The 24,232-nt window shown below is 44.8% G+C and overlaps 1 protein-coding gene across 1 annotated transcript in view; it reads left to right on the forward strand.

Annotated features, from left to right (window-relative positions):
• Positions 1-1,464: 1,464 nt before the first annotated feature.
• The window catches only part of PSTPIP1 (proline-serine-threonine phosphatase interacting protein 1), a 38,604-nt gene continuing 15,836 nt past the window's right edge, over positions 1,465-24,232 (forward strand). The window contains exons 1-7 of the mRNA XM_074156012.1: positions 1,465-1,503; positions 2,376-2,476; positions 7,175-7,249; positions 18,706-18,740; positions 19,814-19,920; positions 22,025-22,087; positions 23,140-23,238. Coding sequence (XP_074012113.1) covers positions 1,465-1,503; positions 2,376-2,476; positions 7,175-7,249; positions 18,706-18,740; positions 19,814-19,920; positions 22,025-22,087; positions 23,140-23,238 — 519 coding nt within the window. The remainder of the gene's footprint in view (positions 1,504-2,375; positions 2,477-7,174; positions 7,250-18,705; positions 18,741-19,813; positions 19,921-22,024; positions 22,088-23,139; positions 23,239-24,232) is intronic.

The raw sequence follows: 24,232 nt of genomic DNA on the forward strand, positions 1-24,232 counted from the left end.
TTTATTTCACAGCAGGATCCCTCCCTGGGATGTGTGTGTATAACTTCCCCTTGGAAACATTAGGAAAACTGATGTTTTGTTTTCGAGATCTTGTTTCTTAAGGGGTGATCATATGCATCAGATGAGCATAGGTAATCCTATCATTTTCCTGGGGTTGCAAAAGTGATAACAGTGGATCGCTTGCACTCTTGCCATATTCTTTCATCTCCATTATTACCTCGCCTGGCTCTGTAGTGCAGACACTTTGCTAGGAGAGGCATTTGTCTGTCTCTTGTGACCCGTTATCCTGCTGTCTTTCCTTTGTCCCCACTGCTCCTGATAAGAGTGTCCATTAGGGCAGAAGGAATTACAGCTGTCAAGAAACTGTAATACTGGAAATGTTACTACAACCTGTAGGTTTACAAAGATTGTCTACAGAAATTTATCCTAGCTCTTGAAGAAGCAAAAAAAACCCCACTCCCAGAAGTGCAAATCACAGAAGCCCTAGGGCCTGGGTGAGCAGCACAGAGGCTGCCATCGGCCACCCTCATTCATTCCAGAGCTCGCCCTGTTCCTCTCCAGTCCCAGTGATAAGGAAGCAAAGCCACAAGCTCAAGTGCCCAACAGTTGCTTGCCAAAGGGTCCTTCCTGAGTCCCAAAACTTAAACAGCTGTATTCTTCACAGTCATGGTGGAAAGCAATAAACTAAAGTAATTATTAGACGATAACTGCTCAGGAGACAGTGGATAGATGTATAAACTGCATTCAGTTTGTATATAAGCACTTGTATTGTACATAAACTGCTTGAGGGAATGAACATATTTACTCTCTTTACGTGTACAGAGTCTGTGATTTTACCATCATGCTATAACATAAAGCTCAGATAACATTCACGCCTACATTTTCAATAACATTATCACTATGTACTGGTTGAATGAGGCTCTCAAAGTAAAAATGGCTTGTCCTGATCCTGTTGAGAGTCAGTGGGAGGACCAGGAGTAGAAGACAGAACTCCTCCCCCAGTGTCATACTCAGAGCACCTTGCAATTTTATTCCTCTCCTTTTCTGGGCTCCCAGCATTTCCTCAGCAGCACTGACTTCGCTGTGGCTCTCATTTACCATTGCTGCAGTGCAATCTGGAAGCTGGGGAAAAGACTGAAGAAGTGCAAGATTAATTGTTTTTCTTCTTATTACTTGGATATTTTTGTCTGAGACGCAGAGGGGTGTGTTCTGATGGATTATGTGGGCAGGGATGAGCCTGATGCATGGACTTGTGTGATGTGGAGGGACCCGTGGTCCTAGACCACAGCAGAGGAACGTGGCCCTGAGCTGCAGAGGGCACAGAGCCCCGGTGGGAGAGGAGAGCCCTGGCTTTGGGGCAGCAAACTTCACCCAGCTCCATGGCCTCCTCTGTCTAGTGTCACTGGCTGGAAATCACAGATACCCTTGGCTGCCTTCATTTCCCATGTGGGGACACAGAGCAGGATGGCTGCAAAAACACCCAAAGGCTCAAGTGAATCCCATGTATTGCACAGGAGATCGGGTGGCAAATGCAAAAGCAAGGGAAGCAGCACTCATTGGCAAGCATCTCAGAAACACAGACTTCCCATTTTCTGCACATCCAACTTCCACATTCCTAAGCTCTCCACATGCCTGTCTTCTACTTCTGTCTTCTTCTTCTGTCTTCTTCTTTTTCCAAAAACCGTCACGTTGAATTTACACCAGAGATAGTCTGATTCAAACAGTGAGAGGAATTGTTACAGCAATCCCAAAGGAAGACATACCAACACATCCCAACCCAAGTGTTGTCTCACGGCAAACCGTCTCCCTGTGCTATGAACCCTCTCATTAAAACACCCCACCACTGATGGGGTGGCACAACCACTATCCCACGCATCGATATTGGTATGAGCACAAGGTTCCTTCACTTGTCTACTTGCATTTAGAGAGCAGGTCACTGTCTCACTGAGAGTCCTCTGGCAGCGAGTGGACTCTGGCCATTCTTTTTAGAAAACGTATGGGAAGAGGAGCTGTTGTCTTTAAGAGCTACTATACAACTCTGCAGAGGTCTCACATCCAATGCTAAACACGACTTCCCCAAAAAGGCAGCTAGTGCTGCTTTCCACACAGGAAAATTTGTGACTCGCTTCACTTTTTCAGTATTAAGAAAACCAAACTTGATTTAATAAAAGCTTTTACAGATTCTCACTTTGGAGAAACCTCACCCATGCCTGCACCCTTAGCCCTGTCCCAGCTGCCATTGCTCTGGGCAAATCTAAAGGTCCATTTGGGTTTTCCAGAAAGTTAATTTGCTCCATATGACTGACAGCAGGCCTCCGGTAAACTTGCAAACTATGCATACAAATCAGCTGAACTCTTTATCTTTCTGTCTTCAGTGCAAGGAGTTCACCTTCCACACTGGCTATGAGGTGCTCGTACAGCGACTGCTGGATGGGAGGAAGATGTGCAAAGATGTGGAGGATTTGCTCAAGCAGAGGTAAGACAGTCAGATTGAAAAAAGTGTGAACAGCCTCCGTTTTCTCTTCTGTTCGGCATCTGGAAAGGAACAGTAGGCTGTTTCTGAATTTGGTAGCGATACTAGCTTACACAGAAAAGCCTGAGCGATTTGAATCCTAGCCTTTTGATGTGATTTGTGGAGGTAGATGACAAATTGAAATTTCAAAGACTTAAAGAGAAGATTTAAAGAGTCAGAAATCCAGAGCTCCATTAAGATCTAGGTCATCATTGGTCCCGAGCCACATGGTAGCACATACACCCACAAGTAACATCACTGAGTTTCCCCTTTTACAGGGAGAAAATGACTTGCACATTTTTCTTTCTCTTTGAACACGCTGTTGCCACAGGTACTGTTTCAGTTTCCTGCAACTACCAAAACCAGGCCATTTTTCAAATATGGACAAAGCTAACAAGATGCTACCAAAAGTCTTTACCAGACACCCAAGGCAGCCTGCTTCGTCTGCCAACCTTACCAGACTTTGAATAGCAATGTTGTAGTTTATGTCCATCCTTTACGTGCCTCTCGGGTGGCACTCATCAACAGCTACGGACAGCTGACACTTTTGTAGGTGAGAAAACACACACTACACAGCTGCTTGGACCCCTTTATCATTCATTTTTGTAATTCTGACTTAGAAAAATACATCTGAAATTTGATTCTGTTTTTAAGTGGCTGGGTTTCAACAGTTTCAACATATAGTATGAGGGGCACAAACATGATCACGCGTCACCTGTAGGAAAGACCACACAATATGGGTTGTATATTCAGCAGGTAATCCTAGAACACTTCATCTCAGAACTGCCTCCTTAGGAATATTGCTCTGCCTTCCTCAGTCACAGCCTGCTTTTTCTTCCCATGCTGTCCCCATCTAGTTTTCTGGTTTTACGCTGGATTTCTGAAGGCTACTTTTCAAGCCCTGGGACTTTCAAGGGTATGTGAGCTGTCAAACTGAAATTTGGCTATTTCACAGAGTGTGAAGAATCTCCCATCAAAATCTGAAACTATTTGAATTGCTTTTCTTGACCACCAGCAGAAGCGTATTTTATTGCTGCATATCACACAGCCCTGGTCTCACACCTGTCTGAGGGTAGTTCAGCTTCAACTGTTTAAAATAGCTCCTTTGTGACTCATAACTTACAGAGATCAGAATTAATTGCAGGCTTCAGGAGGGCTCTGCACTGCAGCGTGTGTCTGACACTATACTCGCCTGTGTTTCTTTCCAAAACATGACATAGGTTTCTGCAAGTTGCAGGATAAGGCTCTTCATGGTTTGCGGTGGAGGCACGAAGGACTTTCCACAAAGAAGAAAGAATACACGTACAGTTATTCTGCAGATCTGAAAGCTGCAAGAACAAATGTTTCCATGAACTTTTGCACACCCCTAAAACATTCCAGTGAGCATGCATACATGTGTGTGCTTGTGCATGTACACGCATGTTAGGGGAGGAGGAATAGAAGAAAAGATAGTGGGCACTGAGTTGCAGAAAGAATGTACTAAATCCAGTTTATTTCTGGAAGATTTTGTTTTGGCTTGTCCTCACGTCCCTCATGGGAATGACATAGGAGGAGATCAAAGCATAGGATGAATCTCTGTTCCTAGAGGCTGCCCGTATCATGGGCTTCATGCCAGAATTTCAACAAGGACTCCTGCAGCAGCTGCCCCGAGTCCTGAAACCAACTGCCCTGGCTACACTTACTGCTTTATCAGTTTTCCACCCCGGTCATTTTTGCTCACAAATACCCCTGCCTGGTCCAGAGGAGGACCTAAGGGTTTGGGGAGTGAGAAAGCAGCTGTATTCCAGATCAAAGCCTCAGATTTAAAACACAAAATGTGTTCCAGCTCCTGACGGCTGCAGGGAAACCTAGAAGCTGTGTGCAAGAGAACCAGGAAGTGGGAAAGGCAGCACCGAGATGTGAAAAGCTGGTGTCAGCCTCCTCTCCAACTCCTCTGGCCCTGGGCTAGTCTGGTCCCACGGCTGAGGTTTCAAGAATTTTTGACCCAAGGGTTTCGCAAGAGCTGGGACTGGCTAAAGAGCAGGCAATGCTTTTTTCCTGTGCTATACTGTGTCCCGAGTGGGACTGTAGCCCTGGAGTTATTCTCACTGCTGTACATCCACTGGCACCAAGCAAAGCCTCTGACACCAAAGTGTTTCTTGTTATTAAAATCAAAAGATAATTAATCTATTCTGCTTCTGCAGTGTTATGTGTCTCTGGAGTATATGTCCATTTTGATGATATTTCATTCATCTAACATGAAAATGAAGTGGTGCCCCTGTGTGACCTGTCACCATATTTTGCACCCTGTTCATAGATTGGTCCAGGCCGGAAGGGACCTCCAAAGGTCATCTAGTCCGACCTCCCCGCAGTCAGCAGGGACACCCCCAACTAGACCAGGTTGCCCAGGGCCTCGTCGAGCTTCACCTTGAATATCTCAAGGGAAGGGGCCTCAACCACCTCCCTGGGCAACCTGTTCCAGTGTTCCACCACCCTCAGAGTAAAGAACTTTTTCCTAATATCCAATCTAAACCTCCCCTTCTCCAACTTAAAACCATTGCCCCTCGTCCTGTCACCCCCCTTTGTAAACAGACCCTCCCCAGCCTTCCTGCAGGCTCCCCTCAGGTACTGGAAGGCCACTATTGGGGCTCCCCGGAGCCTCCCCTTCTCCAGGCTGAACAACCCCATCTCCCTCAGCCTGTCCTCGTAGCAGAGGTGTTCAAACCCCCTGATCATTTTCATGGCCCTCCTCTGGACCTGCTCCATCAGGTCCATGTCCTTTCTATATTGAGGGCTCCAGACCTGCACACAGTACTCCAGGTGAGGTCTCACCAGAGTAAAGTGGCAGAATCACCTCTCTGGATCTGCTGGCAACGCATCTTTTGATGCAGCCCGGGATGTGATTGGCCTTCTGGGCTGCAAGTGCACATTGCCTGCTCATGTCCAGCTTCTCGTCCATCAGCACCCTCAAGTCCCTTTCCTCAGTGCTGCTTTCTAATACCTCATCCCCTAGTCTGTATTGATAGCGAGGATTGTTCTGGCCCAGGTGCAGAACCCTGCACTTGCTCTTGTTGAACGTCATGAGGTTCACGTGAGCCCACCTCTCCAGCCTGTTCTTCTAGGAGGAATCCCAAAGCAGTGACGTAGGAACATCCCGTTAAAATGCAGCAATATCTAGTGCAGGATGACAGCAATTGGCTAACCCCACATGCAGCATTAGACACCTGGGAGCCACGGACAGAGGCCACAAACAGCCTCGGCTCCAGGCCCTGATGACTGTAGGCTACTGTACGACCAGCGCTGCTATTCCATCATGCTAACGGATCTCCTTGGACTGGGGGAAAGCCCCCAGGCCCAGCCTGCCTCAGGTCACAGAAGATGGTTGCAAACCAGTGGAATTGCACCAGAGCCACCTGTACAGGCTGGCTGCAGCGCAAGGTGCTCGCAGCCATCAGGGGCAGAGGAACAGTGGAAAGGGTGGTGGGGGGTTCTCAGACAGACCGACCCCAGCAGCTGCCACGCTGCAAAACCGAAAGACCAGCTCTCAAACTGCTGGAACTCAATAATAATGCACACTGCAGCCGGGCGGGAAGATGGATGTAAGAACAAACCAGCGGGGTTGCACGGCCTCGCACCCACATCAAAAGTCTTCTCGAACAAAGAGCATGTTTCTCTAAGGTGCCAAGTTTCAGGCTCAGAACTGTTTGAAATGCTTTGAAACCCCTTTTGAGAACCGGACTTACCCTAAACATCCTTCCGCCCCCAATTTCCCCCCCAAATCCTAGCCCCAGGCTCTCTGTTCATGATTTATTATTGGCCATTCGATAGTTCTTAGCAGCTACTCAAAGACTAAAAACTCAGTTCTGCCCTGGTCTTGCACCCAGGAAAAAGGAAATAACACATTTAGTACAAATACTTTTCGGGGTTTTTTTTTTAAACAGAGAACAGAAATTTCTTCCAGAGCTGGGGGAGGGGGAAACGACAAAGAAATAATTGTATTACTTTATTAACCATAGAAACAGAACTGCTTTCCTGAGTCACTAGTTACAGTTCCCCATTAGGTGAGACATTACATCACATTGTCCCCTCCACAAAACTGTCACAGCCTCACCTTACCTTCATTTCTTCTAGAAATAGCTCAACCAAAATATTTCACAGGTAACTAACAGCTCTAGGTTTGAGAAGATGGAGAACTTAAAGAAACTGTATTTCTCATGTTTTGTTCCTTGGATGCAATTACAAGAAAGGCTCAAAGAGCTGGGGCTCTTCAGCCTGGAGAAGAGAAGGCTGAGGGGAGACCTTATCAATGCTTAAAAGTACCTAAAGGGTGGGTTGAAGAATGATGGAGCTGGACTCTTTTCAGTGGTTTCCAGCGATAGGACGAGGGGCAACGGGCACAAGCTGGAACATAGGAAGTTCCATTCAAATATGAGGAAAAACAACTTTCTGGTGAGGGTGCCAGAGCCCTGGAACAGGCTGCCCAGGGAGGGAGTGGAGTCCCCTTCTCTGGAGATTTTCAAGACCTGCCTGGATGCAGTCCTGAGTGATGTGCTCTGGGCAACCCTGCTTTAGCAGGGGAGTTGGACTAGGTGATCTCTAGAGGTCCCTTCCAACTCTGACAATTCCGTGATTCCGTGATCCTGGTACCACTAAGAGAAACTGAATAAGTTTTTCTTTTAACAGAGCACAAGCAGAAGAGAGATATGGGAAAGAGCTGATTCAAATCGCCCGAAAAGCAGGAGGACAAACAGAAATCAAGTAAGGAATTATTTTATTATTAGTGTAAACAAACATATTTTGGAAGCCATATCAGACTGCTGTGTTTTGCCTACGAATGGGAGCATAAGCTGCTCACTTCAGTGTGTTATACAGCACTTCACGAAGTACAGGAAAAATGGGGAAACACCATAGTCCTTCAAAGCAGGATTCATAAAAAAAAAAAAAAAAATCTCTATTTGGGGATTGCCAGTAGGTCTTTTCTGAGAAATGTTTTAATTTCGGGATTCCTAACGATGTTTAATATTGGCTTCCAAAAGCAATATTAACATTCCAAATGTTTAGGATGGTGGCTGGGCAATTCTGGCAAGCTGGTGGACACTGAGAGACGGGACACAACAAGCACAACGTGCAAAGACACCAAAAATGCAGCAGGAAAAAGGCTTAGCTTAGGAATGCAAACTTTAAACCTCTCTGAAGGGACTTAATTTGGAACAAATCAATGGAAGTACTGAAATACACTAAAATGACACATATTTTTCTTTGTCTCCTCTACTACTATCTTAGATCACATATAAATTGTGTTGGGAGGGGAAGATACATGTTGGCGTGGAATTTAACTTAATAAACACTGCTGATAAACTGCTGCTATTATTGATGGTAGCAGCAATAATGAGACATTTTGTCATTATTGTAACAAGTAATAATACAGTAATAAGGTGGCAGAGGATGAAGATTTGGGGTCATAGAAGACAAGTCTGAAAGTGAAGACCTCAATCTAAACACAAAACGGCTCTATTGATCCCTGGGGCCCGCTACCCTCATCCACCCCATATCTCATTTCTTAATTGCAATCTCCTTTTTATGTCAGTTTATCATTCTCAGCATGAGCGTGGTTTCCTGCTCATATTTTATGGGAAAACTTGACCTTCAAACCCTTGCACCACCACGGCATGCAAGTGCCAGGCAATCACCCGTAGCACTTGCTATCAATTCGGCGGTGGCACATCCAGGGTGACAGGGAAACTGTTGTATTAACCCAAGGGGAGCACGCCAAGGCTCACTCCAGAGACGGTGCAAGCCTCTCCTCCCCTAGTGCTCCATCTCCCTCTTGCCCCAAGCAATGCAAACATAGCAAGGTTCCCAGCAAAGGCTGCTGGAGATGGCTTCTACCTTCCCGCTGTCTCAATTTACAGACCTAATCAGAGAAAAAGGGAAGGAGAAGAAAAAACATTTTGAAATTAAAATAGCAGATTAAGGATGGATGGCATCTTCCCAAACCAAAGGCTAAGATCAGTGTTCCAGGATTAACGAAAGGCTCCACCTAAATTTCTGTACTGGCAATGCAGGCAGGCAGAGCAAACGTGTTCAGAAACAAGACAGTTTTGGCTACCCTTCTGCGACTTAGTGGATAATTCATGGGTCTGTCTTTCCCTAAGAGATTATAAGAGCTTGATTTAGAGGCAGAGCCAAGTCCCAGAGTTGGGATATGGATCCAAGTGCCCCTCAAGTTGGGGGAAGTTTGGACTCGGGCCCAGCTCCACTTTGATCCAGCAATTTTATAGCTTGGCATAGAGAGAAGGCTGAATATACCAACAAAGCATGCGGCAGAGCTGATTTACTACATCTCCATAAACCCACGCCAGGTCTGGGTAGCGACCAGCTTTGCGCTGATATTTTTATCAGAGCAAATGTCTCACTGTATCTGTTCCGAAGCAGAGAGAGGACACTTTGCTTTCTGTCACTCAGCATCCTCTGGTTCTTTCAGGAGTTACACAGATGGGCCGTAAAAGGCATTTGTCCAGAGTAAACTTTCAAAAATCAGAGAAAACTAGGGTCTATTCAGGGCTGGAACAACTCATGAAAATTAAATATTTGGTCTTAATGCCTTAAAATCTTTGACACGGTGTGAAGTTTCTGTTTGTTTATATGACATTGGTTGCTGACAGCAGTTCTGCTCCCAAGGTCAGTCCTTCAGGGAGGCCAGAGGGAGGGAGGGAACCTACGTACTGCCTATAATAAGAACAGCTTGAAATGACTATGCTACACTTATCGCCGTGCATCACTCCAAATGCTTCCTCTGCATAGGACTCCCTATTATTGACCAGCACACTGAGTCCTAACAGTATTAAAAATACTTGACAGGCTGAACCGGGCTGTTCGCATCTTTGAACGCAGCTTTGGGCAGCAGTATTTCTCAAATAAATTCTAACAAAGGTGTTGTGGAGGCATTGTACCTAAAACCTGCATTTGACACTCACCAGGAAAAAAGGAGCTTCCAGGTTTGTTTTGTTTTGTTTGTTTGTTTTTAGAACATTTTACAGAACTTCCTGTACCATGCTACATATTGCAAAGGAGCAGAAATTACTAATTTTAGATCACTCACTCATTTTCTTGCTAATGCAAAATTATTATCCTCTAGTTTTAAATTCAGTCATCTTTTAAACATCTCAGCTACTAAGGCTTTCTGTCACTTCTCCTGGGAAATTATTTCACACCCCAGTAGTTCTCAATATCAGGAAGATATGTGATACCCTTTCAAAAAAAAAAAAAAAAAAAAAATCGATAAAAAGAACATAGAAAATCTTTCCGCAACGACCACCTGAAAACTTCCAGTATCAGAAAATACCCAGGCCAATTAATTCTGGTTAGCACAACTTCTGAGCCTAATGAATTGGCTCCAGAAACCTCTCACAGTTCCCCCCAGGTCAAAGCCATGCTCTGTAGCTGCTGTGGAAAGCAGAGCAGGAGAGAAGCAGCACAAAGCCCGTGCTTGGAGAGAAGGGGGTCTGCTCAAGGGAGAAACGAGGCAGCCGTGGGGAGATACTGCCCGGGTGGTTACTTCAGCACACTCAGGACTGGCATGAAAAAAGGCAAAGAGAATAAGCACGATGAATAGATAGAAACAGCGGGGAGAAGCCTGGAGAAGTCTATGGCACGCTGCACCAGGTAGTGGCCATCGCTGGAGAAAACAGTTCTCTCCCAAGCTTTCAAAAAAAAAAAGCTTATTTCAAAAGCTTTTCGTTTTGAATCAAAGAACAATTTCAACCTTTTCTTCAGGCTCCTCCCTTCTCCCCCCAAAATTTGCTTCAGCTGGAACAAATCGCTGAACTCAGCTAAACATATAAATATGTTCAAAGGCACATTTTTATTTGACTGAGAGACACAGATGAAGAAATATGCTGCTGACTCAAAAGAAAGATAGTAGAGAAGGCTCCGCTGAAATGGAGCAGCAACTCTGGGACCCACTCTCCACAGCTTTGAGAAAAATCTAGGTGACAGCAGCCATCAGGTTCCCAATCCCATATGCTGTCCAGTGCTTGTTCCCTCGGCATCGTGACAGCTCCTCAGATGGAGAACCGACCCCTCAGGGCCTGGCACTGCTCGTGCTTGGCAGACACAACTACAAGCCAAGAGTGTACCAGGACACTTCACGACTGAGTATCAGAGGTAATGTAACGTTGTGACCTGGGAAAGTGTGTCTCTGCCTGCAGAGACCTTAGCACCAGAAATGTCAGAAATCACTTTGACCTGAGAGCTAGTAGGAGACAAGTTTTTAGCGCTGCTACAGAAGGTGCCACTGAATTCAGCGAGGTCCTTGCTTGTCTTTTTCAAACCAGTATTGGAAATGGCCATGGTGAGCCTATGGTTGTAGAAAAATATCTAATAACTAAAATCAGAGAGGCAGTCATGCCATAATGAAGGAGTCACGCTGGAACCATTTTTTAATTTTTTTTTTTTTTTAAAAAAAAAAGCAAAGCCAGGGTTTCTAAAAGAAGCTGGTGCTGGTTACCATGGGCATACCAAACAAACACTCCAGCTTCCAGCTCAAGAAATAAAAGTTCCCTGTAAGTGCTGCCTAACAGCCAAAGGATACAATCACCCAATAGTCCAGCCTGATTCAAGCAAATTCAGGTGTCCTGGCTGCTTGCCCGTGCCTCAAGCCCTGCAGCTGGTAGAAACTACTTCCTATAGGGAAGGGAGATATCCTCTTTCCAGCCCATGACACAGATCTAGCTCAGCAATTGCATTGGTCTTGGCGAGTTCATGCTAACGTACAGAAGGATGCACACACTTGAATCTAAGTGCAAGACTGCAAGAAGGGTCACAGAGACTCAGACCAAAATCCCTTCAGCCTAATACTCTGTCCCCGGCACTAAATCCCGAGGGAAGAGTAGAAGAACAGGGCAAACATATGAGGATATTTCTCCTAAATAATCCTCTAGCCTTAGCCATGGGTAGTTCAGGGGCTGCCACACCAGCAGCCCCCCCTTGGAGTTTTCTTGTGTCTTTTTCTTATTTGAAAGCCCAAAATATTTTAGCATCCACTGAGTCTTAAGGTAAAGCAAGGTACTTTCCTGTTAAGTGCAGAAGTGCCTTTCTCTTTGTAGATATTTATCCCACCTCACCACACTTGCTGTGTCAGATCAGACACATGTGACAGAGGCAGAGTAGCTTCCTTACAGTGGGGTTCCTCAACACACTCTGCACTGGTGAGCTGCAGTCCCACTGGCCGTTCTGGTTCTTAAAAACACACCCAGGTCCATAATAACACCAAAACTACAGAAAAAACTAGCTGCTTCTTTCAGGCTAATTACCTGGATGTGCCAGCACAGTCACGGATACAGGCTATGCCTGGGAGTACAGGTAGCTGGGGAGTCTTAGTGAAAGCACTGGGAGGTGAACAGGTATTGGAAAGGACCATGGGAGAAAATCAGTTGTAAATGTACCTTTTGAGCGGGTCAGACCTAGGAGAGGGCGAGGCGTGAGGACTGCAGCAGTCTGGGTGGAAGGATGGGTGCTGCACGGAAATGGAGCTCCGGTGCTCACCTACCAGAAGTCAGGGCTAAACCGAATTTTTAAAGTGTCTTCATTCCACCTTTATATTAATTTTAAAGCTCTGTGACACCACTTTTTTAACAACAACAACAAAAATCTGAATCACAATTTCATAGCCTCTAATCATAAAAGAAATACAGCCGTGTATTCTTGGCAAATGCCAGGTTGCATCAATATCCAGTGGGGGAGAGTTTAAACGGTTGTATTGTTTTTTACTCTCCATATTCTGTTTTGCACACATGGGAGAGGACGCACAGAAACCGGGGATTTGCAGCTGAGTTATAAACCGAGATCGAGTTTGGAAGTGTTTGTTGTTAGCGCACACAGTAATGATGTCTCGATACACTCTAGATGATTCTCAGCAGAGCTCACGCCTGTAAAGAGGAAACACCTTTCAGGTTGCAAGGCGACTGGGAATTTCCATGCAGTAGCTTTGGGCATCTCTTCAGCAGAACAACATGAAAACAGAACGCACTAGAGAGCCCAGTTTTCAGATACCTCCTCAGCTTCAGCTGAAATAGAGCCTCTGGGAAATCTGTTCTTTCGTAAAATAACTGATGTAAACATGCAGTGGCTGGTTAAATTCTGCCTAGTCTGACAACAGCTATTTTTGTCATTTGTGCTGCTTGTCTCTTCTCATGTAGATGATTTCCTACTTTTTTCTTTCCCTCTTTTCCACTACCATTTCCTTCAGACCTCAGGAAAGGGTAGTTCCTTCAAGCCCATGTCTGCTCTGCCCTTCTCTGCAGTGCCTGAAATAGAATATTTCAGGGAGCGTGAGGTGGGGGCATCTGTAACGAAATGCCAATTGCTTCTTCCTGTGTATAAATATAGTGCTTCTGTCACATAATATACACAATCCTCTGTATTATTCACACAAAGCAGGCATTTTTGAACCCGAGTTATAAGTCATTTTGGAAGGTCACATCCTTTCATGGTTACTTATTCTCCACCCAGATGTTCTGAACCCGCACAGAGTTTATACACTTTGAATTTTCAGGATTCTGAAAATGGACCCAAACACGTACTCTGGAAGAACTAAGCCTCTGCTCATTTCTTGTTAAATCCAATCTAGATAAGCTCTCTGGTGATGAGGACAGGCATTTTTGAGCAGTGCTGCTCTCTTTCCAAGAGACATGAGGAAATTTAGTTTTATGTTAAAGGTATAAGAGTTATTTTGATTGTTTTATCCTTTGACTTGAATGACATAGGTCATCCCGGAGTAACACAGGTCTAATTTGTAGTCTACAGGCACAGATTTACAAGGAAGAGAAGGTACATGGAGATGCCATCCTGTTTACTCCCCTGCCCCAGTAAAGTTTGGGGTGATGTGCCCCCTGTAACCAGCCCTGGGAGTGATGACACAGCCCCCTTCCCATTCACCTTGGGGCTGCTTCTGATTCTAATGCCTATCTGAAAATATCCAAGAACCAGAAGCAAAACATGAACACAGACGCACCACAGCACTAGAGGAACTCTCCACATTTGTTGCTACTTTCATGAAAGATATGCTGCGTCCGACCTGACGCCAAGCCCAGCCCGCTGCACAGTGCGGCCTCCCACCATAGCTGACACGACTACTCATGGTAGCGAGTGCCTTGCTGTCGCTAATTTATAGACAGACAGAAATTTGGGCTACCCTGGTCAGAGAAAGGGTGCTGCTCACGCCTTTTCTCCACCACAGGTGGCTTAGACATCATGCCGTAGCTGGGACCTCTACAAAAGTCTTCCCAGTTGCACTAAGTGGTTTTGCCTTTCCGTTTATAGCTCCTCTAAGAACAAGAAGACAAAAATCCCGTCAAAATTAATTCTGTGATGTTTCCACCACATCCCCACTAAGCCATGTTGGACATGATTCTCATGTGAAATACGCTGCTGTGTGCCTGGCCTAGGACTTGGGGGTGACTTAGTTACCTCCCTGTTAAGAGCACGACACCTCCTCCCCCCTCCCCCCCCTTTTTTTTTTTTTTGCAATGAAGACAAGAGTCCCAGGTGCAAATTATTTGAGACCAGATGCTCCTGAACTTATTTCCCCACACTTTGCTATCACCGTTGGGCTTCACAGAAAGTAATGTTGGTAAAACCACATTTGTCTTCCCTGTGTGGCAGGAGGAAGGACAGATGTTACCCATGACCTCTCAGAGAAGACTGGCATTGGGTTGGTTTCATAACCATGTTATGAGAATCTAAGTTCCCGGAGGGCAGAGAGTGAACAGGACTGCTGCAACGCGGGCTGTGGAGTTCATCTGGCAGAGACGTCTCTCTATATCAGAAAGAATATTTTTAAAGATTACAATAAGAACACAACATTGTAGATCATGCTGATGTTAAAATGGAAACCTACCAGCAAGGAAGGTGGGGTTATCTCACACTTTTATTCACCAAGCAAAGGTAGAAAAGAAAGAAAATTAAATAAGGGTTGTGGTTTTCCGCTTAGAAGGACCTGGTTTACCTTCCTGTGTACAAGATGTAAAAAGACTCTCTGAATTACTCAGTTAAACCAGTCTCTAAAGGCAAAGTACTGAAAAAATGCCCAAACCATCAAGACTACAGTTAAAGAAAAAAAAAAAAAGAGTGTGGTCAACAGTGCATGTAGTGTATATAATGAGTATACCTGTCATCTAAGCGCTGCCACTGATAGAGCTCTGCTAATTACATCTCTAGTGCCATAAATTCAGCTTGTGATGACTGTGAAGCAGAAGGCACCAGAGCCCTTCCTACAGTACATTTCCTGGTGGTCCTCGTGACACCGTTAGAAAGGTGCCCAGTGCAGCCTGCTCTCCAGCAACAGCCCAGTTCTCTAGCAAAAACAAGGTCCAAAACAGAAGGGAAAGAATGCAAACACAGAGAGAGCAGCTAGGACAAGTTCACTCTGAAGTGCTGTCATCCCATGCTGTTCCAACCAAGTTTCCCTCTTGAATCAACTATCAGATAATTTGGCATAGTGAATGACTGAGTAAAATGGATTGATGATCAGATGCAGTGGTCCCCTGCTGCTCCTCATACCCGTACTGAAGTGGTGGGCAAATGCCAAACAGGGCACCTCTGCTTATATACAGGCTGCATTTTCTGCCTTGAAAGCAGGGGACAGGTTCTGCTGGGAGAAAAATCAAACGAAGCTCTCAAACGATGCATTCTGTAAATGTTTATCCTGTTAGAGGAGAGCCACAGGGACTAGTGGTCAGTGCCCTAGAGAGACAGGGTTGCCTTTGCAGCTTTGGTGTGCTGGGTAAATTTGGATAAATTTGCTTTGGAGACTATTTTGCAGCCTACAGAACAAGAATGTTGAACAATGGGTGAGCTTTGTTGTAATGAGCTTCTCCCCTTGGTTCCCCTGTTTCCCAAAAGCTCTGCTATTTCTCCTTCTTCCCCTCCACTTTAAAAAAAACAACACTGAAACATGTATATTTTATAAGAGCAGCTCAATTCCGCTGTACTCGAGTAGCGGGAGACTACAGCAAATGAAGGCAGCAGCCAGGGTAGGAATTTCAGAAAACAGCAAGAATATTTTAGCCACTAGATGGCAAAAATCACCAGAAGTTGCTGCAGAGCAGCTGTTGCACAGGCTCTATCTGGTCCCCGTTATTCCGGATTCAAAGTCAATCCTGTTTCCATGAGAAATTAATTTTGACAAATCCAATCTTTAAATGTCCGATGGGGAGTCATTTAACAAACATGTAGAGTAAATTTGTGTCCAACCCTATTTTCAATAAGACATCTGCGGGAGGCTCCACGCGGGGATGCCCGAAGGGAAGGCTGGTGCTCTGCCTTTAGCTGGAGCAGTTAAAGAGTCTTCCAGAATTCACACGGAAATGTCAGAAGTGAGCAATTAAAAAGAAAAAAAGAGGCATATTGAAAATAATTCAAGCAAAACTGAAAATTTGCAAGCCCAGGTTTTCTGATTTGGCCACAGAACCAACAAACAAAAAAATCAATTACTACTATAAAGCTAAGTGGCATAATATACTGAGAGGATAAAACACTCTTTTGAAGTGTCTGTGAGAGTGAGACATCCTCACTTTGGATGCTTCAGAATAAAGCCCTATTAGAAATTCAAACCCACCCAGAAGAAATAGGTAGTAGATACTTGTACACACAAACCAGCACAGACAAAATTAAAACTTGCTTGTATGTCTGCTACACGAGCTGCTTCCATTAAAGCCTCCAAAGCACTGAACTGATATATTTCACCGATATAATCAGAGCATCTAGCACTAACGAGGAGCTAATCTATAGCACTGCTGAGTGCCAGCACACCCTGGCAGCCCACAGGTCATAAAGGAATACCTGATGGATCCACAGGTCAAATTTTCATTTATTTAACCTCTCCCACACCTAGCTCGGCACAATGACATATTTGCTACTCCCTTAAGCCCCATAAGGATGAGGGAACCGATTCACTGATTTTAGAAAATTATTATAAAAATAAGGAAGGAAATGGCTTAAGTCTATTTCAATCTACTTATGGACTATGGCCTTGCCCCAGTCAGCAGCTGGGGAACCGGCTGGGCAAATCTTTCATATAAGGAGCAAAAGGCCAGAGCTTTCTGAAAAGGCCATTAGAGACCATGCAAGGGGCAAATTGGTCTCTCTCCAGCTCATAGCCAGATGCATTATTATACCAGAAGAAACACTCGTCCTTACAGAGAGCCAGCAAAAAGGGAGAAAAGCTTCACGTATGGCTTATGATCAAGAACTACTCTGCTAGCTCAGAGGCTTGGAAACCAAAAAAGCAGCAAATTGCTTTTGTCCTTGATATGCACTGAGAAAGCGCTATTTTTCAGTCTCCACGACAGCAATTTTGCCAGTCTTTACATTACCTGAATCACCAGCAGCAAAGGAAAAAAAATCTCTGGGAACAATAGATCAACACAGCGTGCAAAGGGTATGTGCAGTTTGCAAGCATCCCCTATTTTTTAAATTCTAGTAGTTACCTATTTCAGACATTTAATTTTTTTAATTAACTTAGCTGGAAAGAATACTGTTTGTTTCCTTAGTGTTGTGAAAATTTAGTTTCCTTCAAAATTTCACACCAGACTCATTTTTATTTTTTTTTTTCAAAATGAATGTTTAAGTGTTATTAGAACGACATTGAGAAATACTCAATCTAGTATGTTTTATGTGACTTGTCTCAGGAGATTCACCACAACAAATCTAGTTGAAAGCTGGAAGAATCAAACAGTTAGCTCAATACTCATCTTTTCTGGCTGAAAGTCTTTTCTACATTTCTACAAATTTAGGTTTGGAAGTGGATTGCAGAGCAGTTATCGCTGAGGACAGGCCCAGCCTTTCCCCTCGCCTGTGCATTTTTCTGATGCCTGGCAAGGCAGCCTTGCTGCTGGGAGAGCAAGCTTTGATTAGGAAACAGATGTCCAGCCTAAATTAACATAGGACAATTAGGATCCTTCATGTGTCTCTTAAGACTCCTGAAATGGCCCATGAGATACAGGATTTCCCTCTCCATCTGCAGTCGCACATGGTTGGGAAGTGCTGTGCGTCCTCTTCTAGGCTCTCCTGGTACCCAGCCTTCAGCCAGGGAGACTTTAGGGTCTCCATTAACAAGCTTATCCCCTGGGCTCCCTCCTGGGGTAGACCAGGGCTCCACAGAGATCCCAGAACTGTTTCCCTCAGGGAACAACAGACTCTGGGTCTTGAAGAGATGATTCCTATATCTGAAAAACCTCCAAATCATACCACAGCCCCGGCTTCTGCATATACAAATGCTCTGCCAGCCTGCAAACTTGGAGCTAGAGGAAATTATTAAGTTGAAAATGCCTTTTACAGCCTATGCTCTTTCCTCTCCCATCACTTCCATGCTGGTATCAATGCTGCTTTCTTAAAACGGACTCTGGTGTGCCAAAACCCAGGACATCAGACAATCTATCATTACCCTTTTGTGCCCTTCTGCAACTCTACATTGTAGGACCACTTAGTTACGTAGGTCCATCTGGACAAGCAGCATAACATCTCTTTCTGCTCATCTCCATGCTATACTTCCCAGCCCAGCACCGGGGCCGGATTTCACAGCATGGTTTATTCATGCTGTGCTTCTGGGATGCCGAAATCCCGCGGGAACATGAGGGTTTCAAAGCTTCTGTAGGCTCTCTGCACCATTTGTGAGCCTGTTAAAGGAGAGCAAGCTGTGCCACACGGGGGTGCTCGGAAAGCATGGTAGGGAGGATGCTGCATAGCAGAGCTGCTCTAGCTTCAAGGGTGACTGAGGAGGAAAAAATTGCTGGTGCTGCATTCAACACAGAGGGTGGAGCTGGTTTCACTCTACCTTTCAGATTAATGCTCCAAAACCCAATTCCCCTTGACCATCTTTATCTCTTTCTGTTGACTTGTATCCATTGGAAAGGTGCAAGAATAGAGAAACGTCTGCTAACATCCACAGCCACAAATACAGTGGGATTAAAAAAAGAGGGTGTACATGAGGAGTAGTGCAATTCCTTGTTTCATGGAGCATTTTATTGCATTTCCTGATGGTAACGGATCGATGCTGTTGTGCTTGTTAGCATGGTCAACTTTTATTACAAGACTATTAAGAGTTTTATCTCTGTGTGGATCTTTGAGATTCTGAGGGAAAGTTTTTTTCTGTGGATTCACAACCCATCCTTAGAAGCCTATATTGATAAAGTGCCCTTGTTTCTGCCCCACAGCACACTGAAGGCAGCATTTGAGAGGCTCAAGCAACGTAAGTATTTACATCTTCCTCTCTGACCTGGGTAAGACAGGCACACAATGTGTTCATCCCCTCTGGGCTCTTTCATCCTCTTCCTCCCTCTATTTCCAACTGTTCTATCCCAGTCTGTAGAGTGGAGGGAAAGGACTCCCACTGGGAGTCCTCCAAGGCTGGGCACTCAACCCACTCTCTGGTAGCAAAGAAAATGGCTTGTTCCTCAAGTTAGCTTCATCTGAATAAAGCCACAAAACATCAGCTCTGTTCTCTCTCCTGCACACCACTGACATGAAACCAGCATGTTTTCTAAATGGGCCCAAAGCCGAACAAAAACCTTTCACACACGGAAAATGCACCACCATCACAGCCCGTAGGACAGCATACCTGGCTACCGGCACCTGCTGTTTAGATTAAAACACCCTTTTGAGAAGCAGCTGGTGAATTAAGGTACTTTTAGTGTCTGGGTGGGGGAGCTCAACACTTCTGGAAAATGGGGGGTTCTATTTCAGAGGGCACCAAAGCCGACAAATGTGAGAAGTTACCAGGCACTTCAAACAGCAGCAGCCAGGTGCTCTGAAATTCAATCCGTCTTTCCTGACCCTTGGAAATTCTCAGCTTGCAACCTTCTCTAATGACATTTGTGCAAGGCTGGACACAACTGGCAAGCAGCTCCCAAGAGCAATGACAATCCAGCAGCGTAGGGGAGGGAAAGCAGACACAGGAGGAGATGATGGAGGTCAGAGCTCCTCTCCCTCCACATCACATCTGACCTCCAGCCCCAGAAGGAAGGGGGGTAAATGGGGCTCTGCACTTGTCAAGGTTGCTCTGAGCGGGTGCTCCCATTCTGCAGGGAGGAGCCTTGCCCGTGCATTTTGTAGGCACTGGGAGGACCTGCAATAAGCCCTATTCAGGTTGCGTGAACCCTCGGCTACATCATTGCATGCAGAAACACAGGAAGGCCTTTTTTCAGGCTGCCCTGTTCATGACAAGTCGTACAGGAGCCATATCCCAGAAGCATCTCCTGAAAAATGTGACTTCATGTTTAAAGACCTGTCCCCTGACCGTATACAAATTCTGATTTGCTTTAGAAATCGAAAGCGTTGGAAACTCCCATATCCAGCTGGCAGTAATGCTGAAGGATGAACTGAAAGGAATAGAGGAGTTCCGAGAAAGACAGAAGGAGCAAAGGAAAAAGGTGAGAAACTAGAGAAATGTTGAAACAGATTGGGTCAATGGGCCGTGCTGACGACCTGTCTCCAGCCATAAACTGTGAATACTGCAAAAGATGATAAAACATGCCCAGTGCGCCCTCTTCACTCCATATACCAGACTGCAGAAGAAAATCTCTTTCTGGTCCCAGCTGAAAATACAGTAGTGCTCTGAACTCAGGAGACAGAGGCTTTAGTCACTTTTACTCTCTCTGGTGTAACTGTAGATACTATTATTATTCCTGTAAGAACTTAATCCTTCCTTTTCTCTTTTTTATACACTTGCTAATTGGGTTTCTTTGGTATGATCCTGCATGATCTCCCACATGTACTAAAATGAAGGGGTAGCACAAATGTTTAAAAACATAAAAGAAATGAATACCATGCTGAATGCAACACCAATGTCTGCTGAGTTACAAATACAAGAGATAAATAGCATCTAGCTATGTGTTCATCCCCTCTGGGCTCTTTCATCCTCTTCCTCCCTCTATTTCCAACTGTTCTATCCCAGTCTGTAGAGTGGAGGGAAAGGACATAATAAAAATTTGAGTGTATTTAAGGCCATTTCAACCCCTGTGATCTTACCAAGCTCTAAGTCCCTTGAAAAAGCAGCTCTCAGTAGAGACAACAGTGACAGTAGAGACAACTCTTACACCTTCTCTGGTTCCACGTGGTTGAAGACAAAGACAGGACAGTCACTTAATACCGAAAGCACTGATTGATGGAGGGGTAAAATAAAATATCCAGTTCTTTTCTAATTTTCAACAAATGAAAATGCATATGACCAGTATCCAATGCCACAAAGATCTGGTGTCTACAACCCTGCCACACAGGAACTTGGAATAGCAGGGAACTCTGAATATGAGAGTGGGTAAAACCAGTGCTGCTACTGAGATTTGAGGTCCACAGCAATCTGATGAAGCAAATAAGGCACATAAAGGCAGATAACACGCACCTAGCTCATCAGCAGTTGTATCCCCCCCACCACTTTGCCACTAGGATTTGCAAAGAGAGAGGCTTTCTCTCCTGTTAAAAACAGTAAGTCTATAACTCAACTGGAAACAGTTAGCTGGGCCTGGAATAAAGGGAAAACCTGCTTTGGAGTCTTAGGCAAGCTTTTTTTTTCCTCCTTCCAGCATGTGGCTGTGAGGAAGTCAACATTAGACATGCTAGATGGTGTCAGCATTTTTGGTAACTTCCCAAAATGCTGTGATTTGTGTTTCACTGTAGCTGCTCTCAGGGCTGTGCTATTTAGCCCAATGTGAAGCACGCCTCTGGGTAGCCTTGGAAAGAGCTTCACTTGAGCAGAATATAAAGATTAAAGGACCAAAAGTCCCATTGAAGAAACCCACGCCAAGTAAGAGCATATCTCACTGTCACATAAGGCTGAGCATATCACAACAAAAACCATAATAGAGAATTCAGCACTGTCCTTCCATCGCTGACCAGAGGATGAAAAGGAAATCAAATTGCATCGAGCATAAATTTGCCAGAAGCGATGGAATATAAATTACACAGGAATTGTTTGTACTTAAAATGGATAACTACCCTTGCTCACGTGGATGGGACAGTGGTTTGGTCTGCAAAGATGCGGGATCAAGCTCTTGAACAAGGAAAGGGAAAGGAAAGGGAAAGGGAAAGGGAAAGGGAAAGGGAAAGGGAAAGGGAAAGGGAAAGGGAAAGGGAAAGGGAAAGGGAAAGGGAAAGGGAAAGGGAAAGGGAAAGGGAAGCTCTGCTGGCGGAGCTGATGGGCACTGTGACTGGGTGTTATGCTACTTAATCTCCTTAAGGTAAAAAAAAAAAAAGGGGGGGGAGGAAGAAAACGAAGATCTACATACTCTCTGCTATTAATGGAAATGACTGAAGCAGAATTATCTTGGGTTATTTTTTTACCTGGCACTTCGATTCTCTTTGTCACTTAGAAACCTGTCATTTATAAAAGCAGAGTGAAGTCATTTTCCCCACAGGCACGTGGCTCACACAAAGGCTCCGACAATGGCTTTTCTAACTCTGCCCCTAAAAAAAAAGGGGGATGAAGGGGAGGGGGGGAGTCCAAAGCAAGAAATGCTTACTTCTGTGTGTGTCTTACAGTATGAGTCTGCGATGGAGCGCATGCAAAAGAGCAAGTTGTCCCATTACAAGAAAACAATGGAGGTAAGCAAGGAGGTTTTGTGCAGGTTTTTTGATGCAAACTGGCTCCCGTTTGAGACTGGATGAAATCTGTATTACATGTACCTATGTAAAGAACGTGTGAGTGTGTAAGAGTGCAAAAGTGTGTGTGTGAGAGATTCCTCCTACAAGGAGGAAGCGAATCTTCCCTGCTGCACTCACTGAAGAGTCAGAATTAACTCAGAAAGTTAATGTGGAACAAACAATGCCCCAGGTCACACAGGATTTCATTCTTTCTAGGCAAGGATACTTCCAGGAGCAAATGCAATTTTTCAGTCTGTGTAAATACAATTTTAAAAACGGCAAGGGAATCTTGTAAACAGAAGGAAAGCTCTCCAACTGGAAAGCTTGCAGGTACAGGAACTGCAGGCAGCTGGTTTTGATTTCCAGTGGGCAATTGCCTCTAAAGTAAAGTTGCAGACCCACCAGTGCTACAGCTGGAACCGTACTAGCAGCTTTTATTTAAATGTGGTTGTTCTAAGTGAAGCTCTAAGACAGGGAGGTCTTTTGGTGCAAATAAGGATTTCTTTTGCTTTCGAGGACTGCACCGAGACTCTTACCTGTGGGTCCTGGCTCTGCATCACAGCTTGGAGCAATGGGGAAGGCAACACACTGACTTCAGCCACCTGATGCTCCAGGTCAGGCTGTGGAAATGACAACCCATCCCCACTGGCACCCTGGGGACGTGGGCCCCTAATTTTGTCTCTACCCTGTAGCTCAGACAAACACCTGATGCACCGATGGTGCTAGTGCTGCCTGTGTATTCATAACCACTCCTGCTGGGAGCTGGCTGCAATCGTACAAAGCAAAAAATTTCAGAGCTGTGAGGAAAGAGCCCAATTTATGCCTAATTTCTCAGGTCTATTGTTCTATCTCCTTACGGTGTCATTGGGAATTTTTTCTGTTGCCCAAACTTGGGCACTGATTTGCTCCCCCAGACCGACTGCAAAACAGAAAATGCCTGGAACATCACGCTGGAAACAACCCAGACTTGTTCCCTAATCCAAGCCCTCACATTTGATTTCATTTCCATACAGTCAAAGAAGACTTATGAACAGAAGTGCAAGGAAGCGGACGAGGCCGAGCAGTCCTTTGAACGAACAAGTGCTTCAGGCAATCAAAAGCAAACAGAAAAGGTACCTTGGATGACAGCACTATTTAGAAAGAAAACTCTGGTTTTTTTCCTTTTCAAGGTACAAGAGAATACAATTGACCAACCCATTCTGCAGGATGCCAGGGGCTGCTTTCCCTTTTAACCCACCCCTTGGAATCAAAATTAAAACAAAGCACCTTCCCGAGGAAGTCTTCCTTCACAAACTCCTTTGGTAACTGCAATCTTGTTCTGCAATAGGCCAAGGTTTTTAAAAATGATGGGAAGGGACTAAGTTGTCTAATTAATTTATCCTAGGCTATGATCTAATTGCTCTGTGAATCCTGAAGGGAAACTGAATGAGATTTTTCTCCAGAATTATTCATAAAAAAAGCCAACAAGTCAGAAGTATGTTATGCAGTTACTTTTGCCTTTTGGTCGCTTACATTTAGTGGGCATAGGATCCTACATTAAAATGCATATTTTCCTTAACATTTTTCTCCTTATGGTTAGTTTAATTTCAACTAAATTTACAAACTCAAAAATAAATCATTGGAAATTAAGGCACTGCAGTCCTTCACTGCATCGTCTTGATACTTGTAGCTGACAATTCACTAACTTTTAATGGGAACATTTTACAGTGGAACAGATGGAGAAAACAAAATAAACGAACTCCCTTTGGCTCGATAAAAATCAGTGCAGTGTAAGCAAAAAGGATCAAAAATCATCTCAAGGAGTGGGGGGATGGAGATGCTAAAAACAGCATCAGAACTTTACATTTTATTTCCAGCATTCACTAACCTTTGATGAACAAAACCCTCCACAGCTTAGCTGTAAAGAGGGGATGAAATCCTGGCCCTAGTGAAATTCTGTCAGAACACTCAGCAGCTTCACTGGCATCAAAACCTGACCCAGCTCCTTTCATGCAGAAGGATCCCAGGGTGCTTCGTTACCGTTACCTCCACGCACACGCCAGCACATTTGAAATGCAGAGAGGCATCTCACAAGAAACATGTCAGCTGTTTAATTCTGTGCTGCGC

This window comes from Numenius arquata, chromosome 11 (genome assembly GCF_964106895.1).
Source record: "Numenius arquata chromosome 11, bNumArq3.hap1.1, whole genome shotgun sequence".
NCBI lineage: Eukaryota > Metazoa > Chordata > Aves > Charadriiformes > Scolopacidae > Numenius > Numenius arquata.